Source organism: Phaethon aethereus (assembly GCF_964289735.1).
Source record: "Phaethon aethereus genome assembly, chromosome: 5".
Classification (NCBI taxonomy): Eukaryota; Metazoa; Chordata; class Aves; order Phaethontiformes; family Phaethontidae; genus Phaethon; species Phaethon aethereus.
Window position 1 is genome coordinate 39,248,791 of NC_138579.1, and position 18,103 is coordinate 39,266,893.

Sequence of the window (18,103 nt, forward strand, 5' to 3'; positions counted from 1 at the left end):
AGCCTGATATTCTCAAATCTTCACTGACAAATAGCCAATGAGTTTTTCCACTATTAGAAGACGATGTTGCATGCTGCAGGGTGGAATGCATGGCAGGGAACATATCTGAGTGAACAAGGTCTTATGCTGAAGGACTCATTTTTGTAATGAGATGCATATGCACCATCACTATTCATAGAATCATAGAATAGTTTAGGTTGGAAGGGACCTTTAAAGGCCATCTAGTCCAACCCCCTGCAATGAGCAGGGACATCTTCAACTAGATCAGGTTGCTCAGAGCCCCGTCCAACCTGACCTTGAATATTTCCAGGGATGGGGCATCTACCACCTCTCTGGGCAACCTGTGCCAGGGTTTCACCACCCTCACTGTGAAAAGTTTCTTCCTTACGTCTAGTCCGAATCTGCCCTCTTTTAGTTTAAAACCATTATCCTGTCGCTACAGACCCTGCTAAGAAGTCTGTCCCCATCTTTCTTATAAGCCCCCTTTAAGTACTGGAGGGCTGCAGTCAGGTCTGCCCAGACCCTTCTCTTCTCCAGGCTGAACAACCCCAACTCTCACAGCCTGTCCTCCTAGGAGAGGTGTTCCATCCCTCTGATCATGTTTGTGGCCCTCCTCTGGACCTTTTCCAACAGGTCCATGTCTTTCCTGTGCTGAGGGCTCCAGAGCTGGACACAGCACTCCTGTTGTGACTACAGAAAGAGTACCAGTACAGTCCCTGTGGATAGGTCTCGTGCCTTTGAACCTCTAAAATAACAAGTCTGCATTGTGAGCTGAAGGTCATTCTTGAACTTCCTTAAGAAACCAGGTCATGACTGAATGGCGGCGTGAGGACTTAAATATTAAGTCACTCTGTCAAATGCCAGTTTGGTTGTTGGTTTACAGACAAGTTGCATTTTCATATTGGGCCTGGCTAACTCCGAACCAACGAGTCCTGCCAAGAGCCTTTCTGTGTGATGCTCAAAAGCTAATGTGAGAAGAGCTGTGTGGAGCATCATGGTAAATTACCTGACTCGTCAAGGTCATGTCCTGCCCAGGTGTTATTTCCTGGGAAGACAAACTCCATGCAGGCTCTGGGGCTGTGGGCCCAGGAGCAGCATGGTCCCCCAGCTGGCACAAAGGCAGGAGTGTGGCTCCCAGAGGCCAGTCTTGCCACCTGGCTGGGTCTGCAGGATGTGCCGTGCTTCCCGCCTGCGTGGGGCAGCTGCCTGCGAGAGGCTGTAACAGACCTGTCTGGAGAGTAACCTGGGAACAGAGGAGAGAGTTGGTGCGGAATTGGTTAATATTCGAAATCATGACTCTCTGAGCAAGACCCGCTAACAAAAACCCGTTACGGAAAAATCTTCCTGTGCTGGAAGATGGGGAGAAATTCCCACCTCCTGCTGTGGGGTTGGGTTTGTCCCTGGTGGGGGTGTGGAATGTCCCCTTGTCTCCCTGGCTCAGCTGGGCATGTGCACAGTATTTCTGCAGAGTGTGAATGCCGGTTAGTTGCAAAACCACACTATTTTATTCTTAGTCTTCTAATCTCCCTTTAAAGCTCTAGCTCTTGAGGATGAATGATTAAAAAGGTACTTTCAACTTCCTTTCTCTAGTCTTAGCAAAAAGCCCTTACAGCGTGATCTTGAAGGCAAAGAAAACAAGCCCCAAGGTTAATATCATTAAATATTTTAATGCTTTGGGTGAGCAGTGCCCGCTCCTCAGTGCTAGCTGACCTCTGCCCTTCTTTTAGGTAACGAGGTCACTGCTGACTACGTTAGCAGTTTATGAGGTCTAAAGTTGCTTTCTCCTCTGCAAAAATGGCCGTGGCAGCATCTGTCACTCTAGACAGTTGTGATTCACTGGGAGGAAAAGGCTGAATGTAGGTCACTTGAGTTTAAAGGGAATGGATTAGTGCATCAGCACAGGAGGCACAGACACACCTTGTGTCTCTGCAGATAGCGTAGGTGGGCGACTGGGCATAGAGAGACACAGTTTATGTGACTGATATGTTTAATGGAGACCTAGACCACCCTCATTTGAACTGTCTTATTGGCTTCATAGGTGCTACCAGGTAGGCGTCATCTGCCTTGGTACGGAATGCTGTGTCAGTCTGTATTCATACAGATGCTATAAATCCGGGTTCAGGTAATGTCTAAATGGACAATGAACATCTACCGCTTCAAAGATGGATAACAAATCATTGTGCCTTTTTCTTCCTTGTTTTAATAATTCAAAATCACTTGGAAACCAGGGACATTCTTTACATATTTAAATGTCTCTAAAGGCTGGGATATTTTTCTAGAAGAAGTGCAACTTCCTATAGTGCCTTTTTTTTGCTCTGAAGGACCTCAAAACACACTTTACAAACTGTGTATGTGTAACCTTCAGCAGAGCAGTACTCCTATATACAGTAAGTAACCTAGATGGCCTTTGCTAAGGAGGTTTGCCATGTGATGTTAAACAGATGTCTGAATGCAGACAGCTTTATGTCCGTGTGACGGCTGTTTCTCTGTACAAAACCTTGATTCTCAGACACTACGTCCCCAGCTATCCATTGGGATCTCTTTCTGACAATGCTGCTGTTTTGGTGGGGGTGCCAGCATGAACTTCCTAGTCCCTTAGATATTCAAAGAGTGTGCTGTCATGTCTGTCTTCTCCAACACCAGAAGTTGTCATAGATATTTATGGATAGAGAGAGGTATGCTTGGAAAAAAAGTGCTGTTTCGGGGAAAAACAACCCCACAGGCCTCACACTCCTCTTTCATGCTGGTACTCAGTAATTTTGAAGACCATCCCCTCGCTATTTTTCAGGGTTTTCTCTCCTGGAGAGAAATAGAAAAGCATAAAGGTTTCTATCAGCAAAAATGGCAGTGTTCATGTCACAACAAAATTTGCCAAATAAGGAAAAAGTATCTTTACTCCAGGGAATGGGACGAAGATTGAATGAACATAGAAGCCAGATGTATGTGTGTCTGGACATGTGGGTGTTTATGCAAAATCAATGTATGATAATGTCATATTAAAACCAAAAATTGTAATATAATTTTTCAATTTTGCATAATGGACATCTGTGTGCCATAGACTTCAAACTAAGGGAAGAAATAGGCCTTGGCAACTGCTTCATCTGGGGTCTGGGTTTCCATGGTTCTGAGCAGGCTTATTTCCTCACAGCTGTTTGGAAGAGAGTGCCCTCGGGCCTCTATCTTTGAAGCCCTTTTGGCTTCCACTGCTTTGCTTTATTCAACTCTCCTAAAAACAAAAACTATAAGGATGCCCCAGGGCATCATGTCCCCTCCCTCCAGTTACGGGCAATGGCTTCCTGCCTCTGGGCAGCTGGACCAGAAAACTTTTCAGGATCCAGCCCTTGCTAACTCCTCAAGGTCTATTCAGGATTACATAACTGGGTCAAAGATGGACATACTTTGCAGAAGTAATATCCTGCTGTATCTTGTATCTATGTATGCTGTATCTGCCTCGGCCAGCAGTACAGCATGATAACCGATAGTATTGTGCACCTGTCACATGTGAGGTTGTGTAATAAATTCCAGCTTCTTAGGTTATCATTCTACAATGGATATACATCAGGACTGTATTCAGAGGGAAATCCAAGTTGGCATGATTTATGCAAGGACTGCTAATGTATGTGGGGTGGAGAGGGGTTAATTCATGTTGAAGCCAGTCACTGCAGGTGGAAGTGACGACTTTGCATGCAGTATGATGCAGAGCTCATATAACCAGCATGGCAGCGAGTACCCCACACTCTTCGGGGCTGCGGTCTGCAGAATGAATCAGACTGATGTGTGCTGTAGTGCTGGCACTTGTTAACTGCGTGTTACTTTTGGCTGTCCTCCAGTTGTCAACCCATGCTGCTTTGCATACCTTTGGGACCTGGTCAAAGTCATCTAGATGTGCTTCCTGGAAGCATCCCTCCCTTCTGTAGACAAGGACATGCAGGATGAAATATCACAGGAAGGATGCTTCTCCACAGTCACTAAAGAGATGGCTAAATAGGATCATTAGGCAGAGGCTGCATGGCTGCCTCAGAAGTAAGGTTGTGAGTTCTTAGACATGAAAGCAAGGAGTTGAGGCCATGGTAGGACAGACACCGCCTTTCCATACGCTGAGAAGTTGGATGAGGGTAGTGGTGTGTGAAGCTATCAGAGATCCACCGCTCGTGATAGACGGAGGTAGGAACTGTTTTTTTTGGCTCTTGGGGTTTTTTGCTGCTCCCTCTGTAAACTTCCCCCACACTGTTTTCCTCTCTGATATTGTTTACTTTCTTTCCCAGAACTGCCCAAAAGACCAACTTGTCAAACCATGGCAAATCTGCTTGAAAGGTAGTGGCCAAGCGTTGTCTATCAACACACTGTCGTGACCTGTAAGTCAGCAACATCCTGTTTCAAAACTCTTAACACTAACAACACGTCTGCTTGTGGCAGACATCATAGGAGAGTGTGATGTTCACCTCATCCAGGCTGTAGGCAATAACATTGAAAACACTGTGCCATCTTCAGTGTCTCTTGGAGGAGGCTCTGAAAGTAGCAGCCAAAAATTGATCGGTACAGGGAGAACATCGCTGTGGAAACCAAGCACAGAAAAACTTCTCCTTTCTTGCCTTATATAGGATTTCCACCTTTTCAGGCCAGATGCTTGAGGACACTTTCCTTGTCAACAGCTCAACGCCTGGCAAAACTCTGAGGGAAGAGAGAAGAATAAAATAGACAATGTTTGGTGGAATGCCATGACTTCCTAGCCATGAGGCAGGGACAGAGAGAAAGGGTTTCTCAGGGCTAAAACAGAAGAGAGTAGAGATGCAGTCTTACAGAGCTGGCAGAGAACTGCCTCTGCATGCACAGAAGGCAATAAATGCCAGGAGACAGTGGAAAAGAACAGGGAGATGGAGATGCACCTTGGGCAAGCAGAAGTCCTGGCAAGCAAGCCCCAGCAGACTTTCCCTGCTTCTCACTCCCACCATCCCTTGGCATCTACAGCTCTGTCACAGGGCCTGGAGAAACCCTCTGATCTGGCATCTGTGGACTCTTCTCAGAGAGCATTCAAAATAGTCTCTGTTGGGCGTCCACCACAGGTCTCTCCAGCCCAATTTGGAGCTAGCAGCAGGCCTCAAGATTGTCCAGTGCTGATGGCAGTAGAAAATCTCTTGTGACCAATTAGCTGATGCGGAAGCTGATCAATTCAAGTTGCTTTACTGCTTCCATTGTGTTACTCCAGTTTGTGCAAGCTACAAACAAAACATTCAAATCGGTCTCTGAGCTCCCCTGTCAGCACTTGCACTTCTCAAAGAACAGAGATGGTTCTATTTAACTGTGGTAATTTTTATTAACATTTCATAACAGAAGTTCCATAAGAGCATGGTTCCTAAACCGCATTTGAAATGCTTTACACAGTTAAACAAAGCATGAATAAAATAGGTTCTGTGCTGTCAGGCACAGCCTTTTCTCTTAAAGTATTTTGAGCAGTTTTTCAGAGAAGGATACGGACTATTCCATGAGACACAACAAGAGCCATGTGCGCACTGGGTTTCCTAAACCCAACTGGAAATGCAGTGCACCCTCTAAAACAAATGCTCTTGGCAACAGGCATTCAAGAGACAATATCTTGCACGTTCAGCGCATCAAGAGTACCTTGCTCCCTGGGCAAGCAGGATCTCCTGGGTATTTCTTGCGAGTTGCTGCAGCTCTCAGTCCTGCCCTGTCTGTGCTCTGTGCCATTCATAGCCCATCCATGTGCCGGCATATCATAGAGTAGTTTGGGTTGGAAGGGACCTTTTAAGGTCATCTAGTCCATTGCCCCTGCAATGAGCAGGGACATCTTCAACTAGATCAGGTTGCTCAGAGCCCCGTCCAACCTGACCTTGAATATTTCAAGGGATGGGGCATCTACCACCTCTCTGGGCAACCTGTTACATATGGGCTACTGAGCTGAGTGGTGCCTGTCTCCCTCGCAGCCCCAAGCTGTGCTGCCCAGCATCTGATTGCTGGTGGTGGTGCTGTGCTGCCCTGTCCTCTCTGGGGCTTGTCTCCAGGTCACTGGGACAGTGTATGGAGCAAGTGGAGTAAGGCCACAGAGGAAAATTTCACACCATGCGTGCCCCAGCAGGTCTGCTCTCTCTTGCAGAGGTGACTCAGCCCTGGCCTTTGCTCTGAGGGAAGAGGATTTGCTCAGCCAGCAAAGTTGTATCTGAACCCAAGGAGTCAAAGCTGACATTAAACCAGTTCAGAGGGGAAACCTCTGCGGAGCGGGGTTGGACCTGCAGGGCTGGTGGGAGGGAGGTGTTGGCAGGGGTGTGCATCATGGCAGTGGCAGTATGTGAGGCTGCAGCAGCGGGATAAATCAAAGGGGGGGCCTCAAGAGGGAGGAAGGTTTGGTGAGGTTGTTACTCCCTAGCTTGCTCTGTGTCCGTATTCATGTTAGACCTTCCTGGTCAGTTAGTTCTTCCAGGGAAAGACACTTACTGGGGATGGCTTGTGACTGATGCTTTTTGGTCCTGGGATTTGGCAGAGCTGACACTATCATGAAAATGAGCTTGAAACAAGAGAAGCATGGCAACCCCCTGCTCCATTTGTTGTACTAGCGCTGAACATGTGTAAGAAAGATACGCAAAAGCTGCAAAGTATACGTCCTGTCATATAAAACTGCTGTTGGACTAATTTCACAGTAACTGTAAAATGATTAATTGCACTTAACCTTTGAGAGTTTTGCATACCGTACTCTAGTTAAGAAATGATTCCTCATGACCCTTGGAGTGTGGTTATCCTTTTTGAACTTGGCCAAGCCTGCTGTTACAAAAAAAAATATCTTGAGACCCTGAAGTCCCCAGCTGCTCTGGTTTTAGTGGCTGTTTGCACGATGTTAGAGCTGGCATGCCTGTGTCTGGTGGCAGACGGCGACAATGCATGGAGGTGAGCAGCACTGTCTCTATTATAGTCTTGCTATTTTACAAGTGATCAGGCCTCGAGCAATATCACTGTGCTAATCGAGAAATGAGGCTCCCAAGTTTCCATAGACGTGCATGGCATGAATTCCTTTCCCTTAATCCCTTGCTTACAAAATTAGTTTCACTACTCGAGCAGTTTCTGGTCTCTTGAACCATGTCAAAACACAAATAAGAATGTGCTTTCAACAGCAGAAGAGCAACTCGGTCCATTCTGTCACTAGAAGGGAAAAGCATATATGAAAATGAGAAGTGGTGAAATGAGATTAGAAGGTTTACAGAATTTCCTGAAATTTTGGTATGTGAATTGTGTTGCAGGTCTCAGCGATGTTTGGGACAAACGTTAATTTGTGCAAACTACTTTGCTAATCCCTAGTCTAGACACTCACATTTCCAGTGCCTATTCATCTTTATTTCTGCTTTCATCTAGCAAATTTTTTTGGTCTATCACAGAGCATCAGTCGGAAAGGACAGGGCTCTTCTTGCTCCCCTGTCTCCCATTTGTAGTTCCAGCCTCAAGCATATACAGGATGTGTAACTACATAGAGAATTTATGGGTATGAACTGTCCTGTTTATGTGGTAAAAGTTTTGACTCTGCGCTCATCTGTACATACTAAGCCTTTAATGTACCTAAAGCTCATATGTGCTTACCTTGACCTCTTCCTAAGTGAGAGGTGTTAATGTGAAGGGAAAGAGGGGGTGGATGTCAGTCTGCCCTCCTCAGAGGGTCTGGCAGGGGACTGACTAGTTATTTCATAGAGAACCTGTGCTGCTCCGGTCAAGTACGTTTTGAATTAACAGTGATTAATGTCCTGTAGCCAAACATCTATATTCCAGGAAAAGAATCTGATAAAGCAAGTCAGTCCTTAAAGATAAGCTTTATATTCACTTTGCCAGGCTTGTTCATAACTGTCTGGGCTCCACTCAGGGTGGTGTTTGCTATCCTCTCTTAATCTGACTTTGGTGTTTTGTGGTTTGTAATGAGCTGTAATATCTAGGGCTTTTCTGAGGAGCTGCTACCTTGCGGTTTCTGCCATGTTTTGTATTAGCACAGACCTGATGAACTGTAGAGATCTGTGGTGCCCTTATTGAATTGCATTTCTTGTTTTCAGACGTATTTTTTTCTGTGTGTTGAGATAATTTTGAATTCTAATCCTGTTCCCCAGTATGTCTGACATTTTTGCTGGATTTCCTATGGATTTGACAAACATGCTCTGTCTCAATATCCAAGATACTTATGAAAATACTGAGTAGGGGCTGGATCCAGAACAAACCCCTAAGACCTTCTCTCACCATAGCCCCTCTGCTCTGACTGTGAACAGTTAGCAATTCTGCTCTGACGGTGGCTTTCCAACCAGTTTCACCCATTCCGCAGTAGTTTCATCTAGTTTAATTATTTCTCTAGCTTGCTAATGACGATGTCTTACCAGCCCCTATCAAAAACCTTGCCAAAGTCATGAGGTATCATCTGTCTAGCTCCTGCTTCTCTGCACCCTTAAGCCTGATTACTCCATCATAGGAGAAAATCAGGTTGGTCTGACATGGTAGGGTCTTGACAAATCTCAGTTGGCTCCTTTTTATTACCGTGTTATCTTCTTGGTTGCTCACAGATCGGTTGTTTGATTACTTGCTGATTACCTGTTGATTCGTTGTCTTTCTGGAAGCTGAACTTAGGCCCTCTGAGCTATCATCCCCTGAATCTGCCCTTCTGAAGAGAGCAGAAAGAGATACTGGCTGAGATAATTATGAGAAATGTTCTTAACCGACAACAAATTCCCAGTGCTCTTTTACCACTTTTTGAATTTGATGTATAAGTAATGTGAGAACCGTAATATCCAGAGGAATTACCCCTAATAGTTCAAGTTTAAATGTGTCATGGCCCTGAGGGCACTAATGGGCCTTCCTGTCCCTGTCCACTCCCTGGGGCTCCCCAACCTGCCCATGACCCAGGTCCCCAGGGGCTGTCAGCCCCTGCCCCAGCTCCCCCAGCCATGGGGCCTGACAGGGTGGGCCCACAGCTTGGCCCATCCCCAGAGAGGTGCCTGATGCCCAGGGCTGGGGCTACCCTGGTGCCCCCCAGCCGCCCCACTCCTGGTGGGGGCATGGGATTATCCCCGGCTGCCAGGTCCTGCCCTGAGCCCTGCCTTGGGGAGGCCCCGGCCCTCGCGGTGCCCTGAGAAAATGGCTCCTGAAGACTTGTTGCCGCTTCCAGCATTTTCCAAGATGTTCCAAAAACCAGCTGCTGCTTTTCCAGGGCTTGCGGAGACAGAGATAAGTTGTAAAGGGCAAGCGAGTGACCACAAATATTTAAAGGCACGTGATAAGCCGTCTTTTTGCTACAAATCAGTGTTGTTTTCTTGGGTAAGAGGAAAAAGAGAGATGGAAGCTAACTTTGATGAAACCCCTAGTATGAATTAAAGGAGGAAAACATTTCGATTTTTAGAGGTAGGAAAGTAATTATGTTCCTCGTCTCACTGAAAATGTAATTTCAAGGGAGGGGCTAGGCAGCAGGCTGTGAAATCAGCTGTTCAGATAACTGAGCCGTTGCCCTAAGCCAGCGACGTGCCCAGCCGGTGCTGCGGCGGCGGCGCTGCGAGGGGTGGCAGCGGGACGACGGCGTCCCTCCAGGAGGGGCGGCAGGGCAGGCCGCCGGTGGCCCAGAGGGGTGGAATGAAGGCCGACTTGCCTGCCTAAGTGTGCCCGTGTGAGCCCTGCTCTGGGCTAAATCCATATGCAGCAGCCTGGTGGTGCGGTGGTTGAATAATTTGTGTTGAGAACAGTGGTGCTTCCCCCCCCGCCCCATGAAAAGGTGTTTCCCTTGTTCTTGTATGGTAAGAAAGGGCAGTCTGAGCATTAGGCTGACTTCAGCTGCATTAGGCATAATTTTATGGGCCTTCTCCAATTTTTTTCTCACTTCATTCATTTTCTCTCCAAATTGAATAGTCCTGTCCTTTCATTTCTCTTCATCCGCCAGCAGCTTCCTTCCAGAGACCAGTTTGACAAAACTTGCACTCTGGCCCCGGCTGCTGAGCTGTCACCGATGTCGTATAACAGCATTCACCACAGTTAGAGTTTTCTCTGTCCCGTTCGCAGTGCACTCGATTTGCTGTATTTCCCATCTCTGCAGACTGAGTACGGGATTTCATGGAGCTGTCCATGGGGACGCTCAGATCGGTAACGCAAGTGGTCATGGTTCGTTTGAAATCCATCAGCGTGCATGAGTAGTTCAGTTTGTTTCTTCTAATGTTCATTATCTTGCACTTGTCTATGCTGAATTTCATTTGCTATCGTCTTACCCAACTGTCTGGTTCTCTTAGGGCTGTCTGCACTGCAGGGTAGCCCTTCTCAGAGAAAGGTGCAGGGGTGTTTGTTCTTCTGAGTGCTCTCCTGCTTCAGGAATTTGCCACGGTGATGTGTTTCTTGAGTTGTTTCCCAACCCATTTAGATGGCTTAACCAAAATGCAGTGTGATATTGGGGACCATTGGTCCATAGGTCTCTTGCCCTCTAAAACTCCTAAAAGGAGCCTTATAGCAGGTGGAGGAATGTCATCAAGCCTATTATTAGAGGGTATCCAAACTGTTTTACACAGAAGGATCTCAAGATCTGGGGATTGTCCAGTGCTTTGGATGAGATACGGATGTGCCAGAATCTGCCTTTTCTAGCAGTTTTAGGGAGCTTTGTCATGGACTTCTGCGAGACTGGGCAAAGATGTGCAAGGCACAGCCCGCAAACATGTTAAATCAACTGCCTCTGTATGCTATAGTTATTGCCGAAAGGCTGAAATTGTTTTTCCTCAAAATACTGTGTTTCAGCCACATTGGCTGTAGGCTGCTTGCAAACCCATGTTGCCTGGAAGGGTTTCCAAATGCCTGCAGTCTCGTACGTTTTGCATAACAAGTCCTAAAGGGAATTTGGTTCTGCCTGTGCTACCAGGAACTGCAGCTTTCATCCCAAACTCAGTCGGTAAGGATAGCAAGGCCTGCAATTTTCCTCGGAGAAAGCAGTTATAACACCACACCTTCAGGGTTTCCTGCTTTCCTTTCCAAGCTCTTGCCTGTCCTGCCTTTCCCCATACCTGAACCACTTCCAGATGCGTGGCAAACCGCCTGCCTGAGCATACGCATGTCTGAACTTATTACCTGTGTCTAAACATGAGTCAGCTGCTCTCCCTGATGCTCTGATGCTTGTCTCTGCTCTAGATGACAAGGGCTCCCCAAGGAGAGAAGAACAGCCGGAGGGGTTTTGACGAAAAGGCTTATTTGTCCTCAAAGCTGCTGAAGGCTGGAGAAGACCCCTACCGCCAGCACGCTTTTAATCAGCTAGAGAGCGACAAACTCAGCAGCGATCGGCCCATTCGGGACACTAGGCACTACAGGTACCGTGCAGCCCTTCCTCCAAGCCACGGCTGCTGCTTGGTGTGGGGAGTCCACTGCCCTCCTGTGCTGTTCTGCAATGTTGACAAAGGGTGGTTTGGGTTTTCTTTGCCAGTGTTGGTCCGTTACTTCACTGTATTTCATGGTTAATCTGGAAAGGTCTCAAGTGCGCAGAGACCCTTGACTAATTCAGCCCCAACTTCTTGCTTTTCTAGCATCTCTTCTCCCAGGTACAAGCATCATCTTGTTGTTTCAGGACAGCCCCTCTGTTGCAGCTCAAATTGCTCCTCTGACAGTCATTTTTTTGCACAACTCCCCTCACACTCATGGCTTCTCTCAGTGACCCTCTGTCCTGGCTGCAAGGTACGCCATTGTGGCAGCCCTGCTCTACTCTGGTGTTCCTCACCTGCTGTGCTCTGGCTGACTGAAACTGGTTTGGTGCCTTCTTTTCAGCCTGAGCATTACGGTTTGGATGAAGGCTGCTGGGGTGGGGATAAAACTAACATGTGAATACAGTGAATATTTCATGGCTTGCAAAGTGCTCATCATTCTGTCCTTGTTTCACAGGGGGTGAATTTATTTTGCTAACTAAACTCACCTTTAAATTGCTAATAGTGCTCGGGTAACTGTTTTGTAGTACCTGGAGCACAAAAAGATAATGTTGTACCTTGAAAACTGTAGGTTTGATAGTGGTAGGATAGTGTAGACATACGTCAATGGATTAAAAATAGAAGTAAACTAACCATGTCTGAAATGCTTGTCTATGGGTCTGGTCTGGAACCTAGACCCTACCTAGGGTTGCACAGCAACGCTTCACAGCTGCTGGGAACAGGAAACCAGGCATCTAACTTTATTGAATCTGTGAAAGGGATGTCAGGAGACATGGAGCATTGTGAGCCTGCCAGCACTGACAGCCATCAGGGTGCTTCGTGAATGCAAGCAGTTGGGACCTTGGTTGCGAGATGAAAGTCTTGTGCTCCTGTTCCCTGGCATAGTACTCAGGACTGGCTTCCTAGTGACTCAGAGGCAGCGGTGCCATGTCCTGCGTTACTGACAAGTCTCCCTGCCATGCAGTATTCCTGTTTTCTGTTAATCACTGTCATGTTCTGGCCTAAAAACAGCTCACTTCGAAGATGAATTATTGCTTATTTTGATCTGTGGTAGCATGCAGAGCATGTTTTTTGTGAAAAGCCTCATTTATGCGTTTCAGAGTGAAGAACAACGTATATGTGATTCCCTGGAAATGTATGGTCATTTCAGCCCCAGCTTTGCAAGGATTCCCTTCAGCAATGGGGAGTCCAGGGCAGTGTATAATCAGAGCAGATAAACCTGTTTCCGTGTTCCTTCCCTTTGCAGAGGTGGCAGTTTGGGAATGAGGGAGCTGTGTTTAAGTCCCTATCTTGTAACAGTCTGTCTTGTAAACTCAAGTGTCTTGTAAACTCAAATAGTTTGTAACAATATTGGAGTGGTTGCTGGGATGGCAACTTAGGATGAGGGCTTATTTCACCTGGTACAGGTTGGACTGTGATTTGAGAAAAGCCCATCCTTGTGTCACAAGTGGACCTGGCTCCCTGTTTAAGGAGTGGGGGGTCAATAGGTCACTAACATGTCACTTTTTCTTCAGGCACCCAAGCAAAGTTTGGACATACTTGATTCCACATCCTGCAAGTTCCTTCTGACCTAGCACATAGCTGGTTTTTTAATCCAAAGCAAAGGGCCAACTTTCAAGCACAAACCTTGCCCTTGTCCTCTGTGATGCTGCAATAATGCTGAGATCTTGGGAGGACTTCCCTAAATAACACATACACCAATCTCTGGTGCTTTTCCACTTCCTGATGCCTTAATACATTTTATATGCATTACATCATGGAGTTATGTTGAAACAATAATAAATGTGGTATGTCTTCTGTCTAGTCTCAGGTTTTTCACTTTAGTCTTTATCAAGGTTTCTTTGTATGTTTGAAAATTGCTGTAAGAAGCTGCTGTCCCCTTAATAAAATATTGCAATGAAAAAGTCATAAACCAGTAGGATTGAATGTGATGATAAAAACAGTAACAGTTTAGTAATAGCCATAAAGGAATAGTAAGTAAATGTGAAAGTACAAGTAGTGGCTGTAAGAACTGAATTGTGTTCCCTCCCAAGATGGATTCAGTCTATGCATGGCCTTGAGGTGTTAAAAACACTAGGCCGCAATTTCAGGTGTGGGCTCTTCATTGGTCAGGGAATTAGTGCAGACTGACTGCTCTTTGACACTGGCTGGAAGTTAAGGCAGCGGGCACTCTGGAGGAGCAGATCAGCCCAAATCTGCCATTCCTACTATCTGCCAGAATTGGATCCAGGATTCACATCTGTGAGTTGTTTTCCTCCAAGGATCTTTGTTCTCCACAGGGTATGAGCAGCCCTGGTGATCCTGAGTTAATCCTTGGTTCTGAGTATGAGAATGAATGTATGTACCTAACATTACCAAGTCAGATGAGAAGATGGGAGGACTTGCTTTCCATTGCCAGCTGAGGTGTTAGTGTTGAACCTCAGCAATGCCCTGATGCAGATCACAGCACTAGCTAGTGTTTTCTTTTCTGTAAAGCCCAATGTCCAAATAATTTGAAGTGCTTTATACAGTGCTGCCTGGTGTACCAGCTCCATGCACCCTTAGCATGCGCATGTCCTATGCAGGAATGAACAAGATTTTACATGAATCACAGGTGAATCCAGGGACCACAATGTTGAACCTTTGTTTCCCATGAAACCCATGCAACATCATCAGCGTGCAGCATCTTAAGTTTAGGTATCACAGTCTCAAAACTTTGCCTTTCAACAGGCACGGTTCTTTTTAAGTTCTTTTTTAAGAACTTTTTTAAGTTCTGCCAAGCTTAATGCAGGTGCTGCTGAGGCCTCCCTTGCTGCAGCTCAACTGTGGTCTTTCTAGTTTTAGCATATTATTCTCTTCTTTAGAAATTCTAGGTGCACTGCCACAGCGGCTGCTACTGGGTGATGTTTGGCTTGCTTACACTTCTGCTCTCCCATGTTGCAGGTGCACTTCTGTACGCTATGACACAGACTTACCAGCTACCAGCCTCATCATCACCTTCCACAACGAGGCGCGTTCCACCCTGCTCCGCACGGTGAAGAGGTGAGTTCAGCAAGGGATGCTGGCCCAGACAACAGTGCCTGGAAGGGCACTGGTGGAGGGTTAGGCATCTTCCAGCAGTTAGACAAGCGAGGTGGCTGCAGTCCCCCAAGTCCTTGTGATCTGCCCTCAAGCTGGCCTACTAGGACAGGTCAGGGACTTGGAGTGGCAGTGTGGGCGTATCTTCAAAGAGAACATACCTGCAGTTAGCTGCTATATAACCCCTGTGGGGGGAATCATTAGCAGCAGGAAAGGGGTTACTGGGCCTGCATCTGCAGGTGGACACAGTCTGTATGAGCTTGGTTTGGAAGAGCTGAGGGGGGGACCAAAGGGCACACTGTGGGCTGCTAGATGCAACTAAGCCAAGGGGCTTGGAAGGGACTGTGTTTCATAAACAGGAATAAGCAACCAGCCCCCTGCTAGGACACGTGTTAGAGGAGTTGGGGCTGGCTCAGTGAGGGCGGGGGGCACAGCTCGCAAGTCTTTCAAGCAGAAGGTGCTGAAGTCCCGTGGAGACCGAGCCCTTGTGGTCTGAGCAGGTCCTCAGAGTCGCTTGCTGGTAAACTTCTCCTGAACCTGATGGCTCACCAGATCCTGCCTGGGGCTTTATGCACAGACCCTGCTGAACCTACAGGGCACTTGCTATCTTGTACCAGTGTCTCCTCATATCTGAGCATCCTCAGCAGTGGCCAAATCTAACCAAGTAAATAGGTGGCATGGGACCTGTCACCATCCCCAAATAGATGGGAACATGCAATTATCTGTACCACAAAGCAATGTTCCAGCTGCTTCTTCCCTTCCCCATCACCCCTGCAGAATCCAGGGAGGCTCTTTTCCTTTTAGTTTTTACATAAAAAATGCCCTCTACCCTCTCTGACTTATCAAATCATTTCTCAAAGGGTCTCTGAAGCCTGCATGCAGGTCCAGGAACAGCCTGTGGAGGCTGAAGGAAGAGTGAATTGTCTGAGTAGAACGTTGAGCTGATGGTGTCACTAACAGGAATGCATTATTCATCATCACCACTTCTTCCCCTGTCAGATCCTGTGGGCTTAGCGCTTTCTGAATAAATAACAGGCTTTTTCCAGTTGGCCTCGTGGCTAGGAGGCTGCGTTTCTGTCTGCCAGGTTTGGTGCTACTGTGTTTCCAGAGTCTTGTATATATTGCATTAACACATTTTGCCTTTTTACCTTATCATTTCCCTTTCATTTGAACCATAAAATGAGTTCTACAGAATCACTGTTCACAAAATAAGCAGATTTGTTTGGAACCACAGTGCTGCTAGGGCAACGGCAAGAGATTTCTGCCAATTACGTCATAGGTCAGACAATAAATGGTTAGGTGCTCAGAAACCATGGCAGTAGGAGCCTTAAGAAAATCTCAAGGCAGCCAATCAAATAGCCATATGCCATGATAGTTAAAACGAAGAGAAGATGATGTTCAGAGCAACAATAGCTCATAGAGAGAGAAATTGATATCCAGATCCTATGGAGGTGATGTGTACTAATGAACGGATGAATGTTGCTGATGCATTAACAGGCCAGGCTTGCTCAAAGCAAGGTCAACTAGAGTAGGGTGCTCAAAGCTGTGCATGGTCAGTTTTTAGTATCTCCAAGGATGGAAACTGTGCACCCTCTCTGAGAATTCTCTTCTTGAGGCTGAACAACCCCAGCTCTTTCAGCCTCATCTCATACATATGATGCTTCAGTCCCGTAATTATCTTAGTGGTCCTTCACTGGACCTGCTTCAGCATGTCCCTCTTTTTCTTGTCCTGGGAAGCTCAGAACTGGACACAGCACTCAAGATGTGATATTACCAGTCTCTCAGATGTGGTCTCCTGCAAGACAGAGCCCCCAACAAAGACCTGAAAAATGGATGACCCATCTTTTCAAATTGGTCCCTGCAATCCTGCTGCCACTGGAGGAATGCTGTTGTGAGGAACTGGCTGCACTCTTCTGTGAATGGTGGGGTGGATGGTATTTCCTCCTACACCTGGGGCTACAGCTGGAATCTTCATTGCCAGATGGTTTACAGCCAGTGCATGCGACTGATTGATTTACTCCTTGCTTACATCAAATGTCAGAAGCGTCCATGATTTATGCCTGTCTGATGAGGGATCCCAAAGGCTGAATTCTTGGGCTTTCCAGTATTTGTGGTGTCACACAACCAAGCATTGACTAGTAGCCTTGTCTTAGAGGTACGGGAGGTTTGACAACCATACAGAGAGGTGAAGGCTCAGGTCATGGCTGCACTGTTAGAAGAGGTGTGGGGCTGAGTCCCACGTGCAGTTTGACACTGATGCTATCAAGGGAGTTGAAGATTGCGTGGTGCTCTTCAAGGCCTCTTCTGTAACCCGAGAGTCCTGTCTTTCTGCAAAACAGATCTGAATGTGCCAGGCTGAGTTACTGCTGTGAGTATAATTGTCTCTCAATTCACATACACAGTCAGTGCACCAAATGCTGTGTAATTATTACTTTGCAGCACTTTGGGATAAGTCAAGTATCAAAGGGACAGGACTGTTCTGTTCTGTTTGGTTTATGACCTGTCAGTGAGTCTGCAGAGGACCATAGTGATATTAAGCAACAGGAGGCATAAAATTGCACTGCCTGCTTACCTGCTGACTAGTCAGGCTTGCAGCCTGTCATCATTTCTATATCCATGAGAGCTTTCTTAAGCCAGCTAGAGCACGATTATTTAGGTAATTGGAATTAACCATGTGAGATGCACCCGGTAAAAATTAAATACAATTTGACTGTTATTAGTCATATTATGGGCTTTTTCCCAAGTTTAGGTATCATAATTACACTATGGGGAAGCTATAAGAGAAGTGGGGGTAGAAGAGGACAACTGGTGGAAATGAGCTGCACTAAGAGCAAAATTTTCTATGGCTGAAAACTTTTTTTAGAGGCCCAGTCTTTAGAGGTGAGTAGAATTTGTGCTACCAGTTGAAGTTTTCGTACCTGAGATCTTTGCAAGCCTGGCTGGTGAGTGTGGGCACTCAATCAGCTGTAAAACTTTGGCAAATCCTAGGAAGAAATATATGAAAAGGGTACTGGGATTGAATGAATCTTAAATTAAAACTAGAAGGAGCCTAAATGTGCTCCCTTGAGCCAGATACCGTCTTGCTGTGTTATTCTGACAGCTGTGCAAAGTAAGTCAGCTGAGTGCCAATGCTGGTACCAAAAGGTCTTGGGAAGTGACCCAGGGATGAGACTCCTGCATTACGGTTTATGTTAGGGTGATCTAAACGTGGCAGCTGTAGGGGTCAGATCCTGATCTGCAGACCCTTCTTGCTAATCCCCCCTGCATGTGTGCACACGTGGACTCACACAAGCACCTCTGGCAGCTCAGCAGCTGCCAAGCTCTCCCTTCTGACCCTGCCTCTGGGACCTCTGCTGCTCTTGTTGCCACTTCAGAGTGGGAGAAATGTTTGCATATGAGGGAGAGGGGGAAACAGGGGAGTGGCTGTGAGGATGAATAACTTCCCTCCAGCACCCTGTCACTGGTCCCTCCTGGTCCCCAGCATGAGCTGCATGCCTGCCTGCTGCCGCTTTCCTCCTCTGCCCTAGGTAAAGGCAGCAGGCAACTGGACCTGCTGCCCAGCCTGCGAGCTGCCAGAGGGACCGGGCCAGCGCACCAATAGGCAATGCTGCCACAAATTCTGATGGTCCCAT

At 46.8% G+C, this 18,103-nt stretch overlaps 1 protein-coding gene across 1 annotated transcript in view; it reads left to right on the plus strand.

Moving 5' to 3' along the window:
• GALNT16 (polypeptide N-acetylgalactosaminyltransferase 16) overlaps positions 1 to 18,103 on the plus strand; it is a gene marked incomplete at both ends in the record, with an annotated part of 78,185 nt that overhangs the window by 28,309 nt on the left and 31,773 nt on the right. The window contains 2 exons of the mRNA XM_081999833.1: positions 11,131 to 11,306; positions 14,337 to 14,435. Of these exons, the coding sequence (XP_081855959.1) occupies positions 11,131 to 11,306; positions 14,337 to 14,435 (275 nt within the window). The remainder of the gene's footprint in view (positions 1 to 11,130; positions 11,307 to 14,336; positions 14,436 to 18,103) is intronic.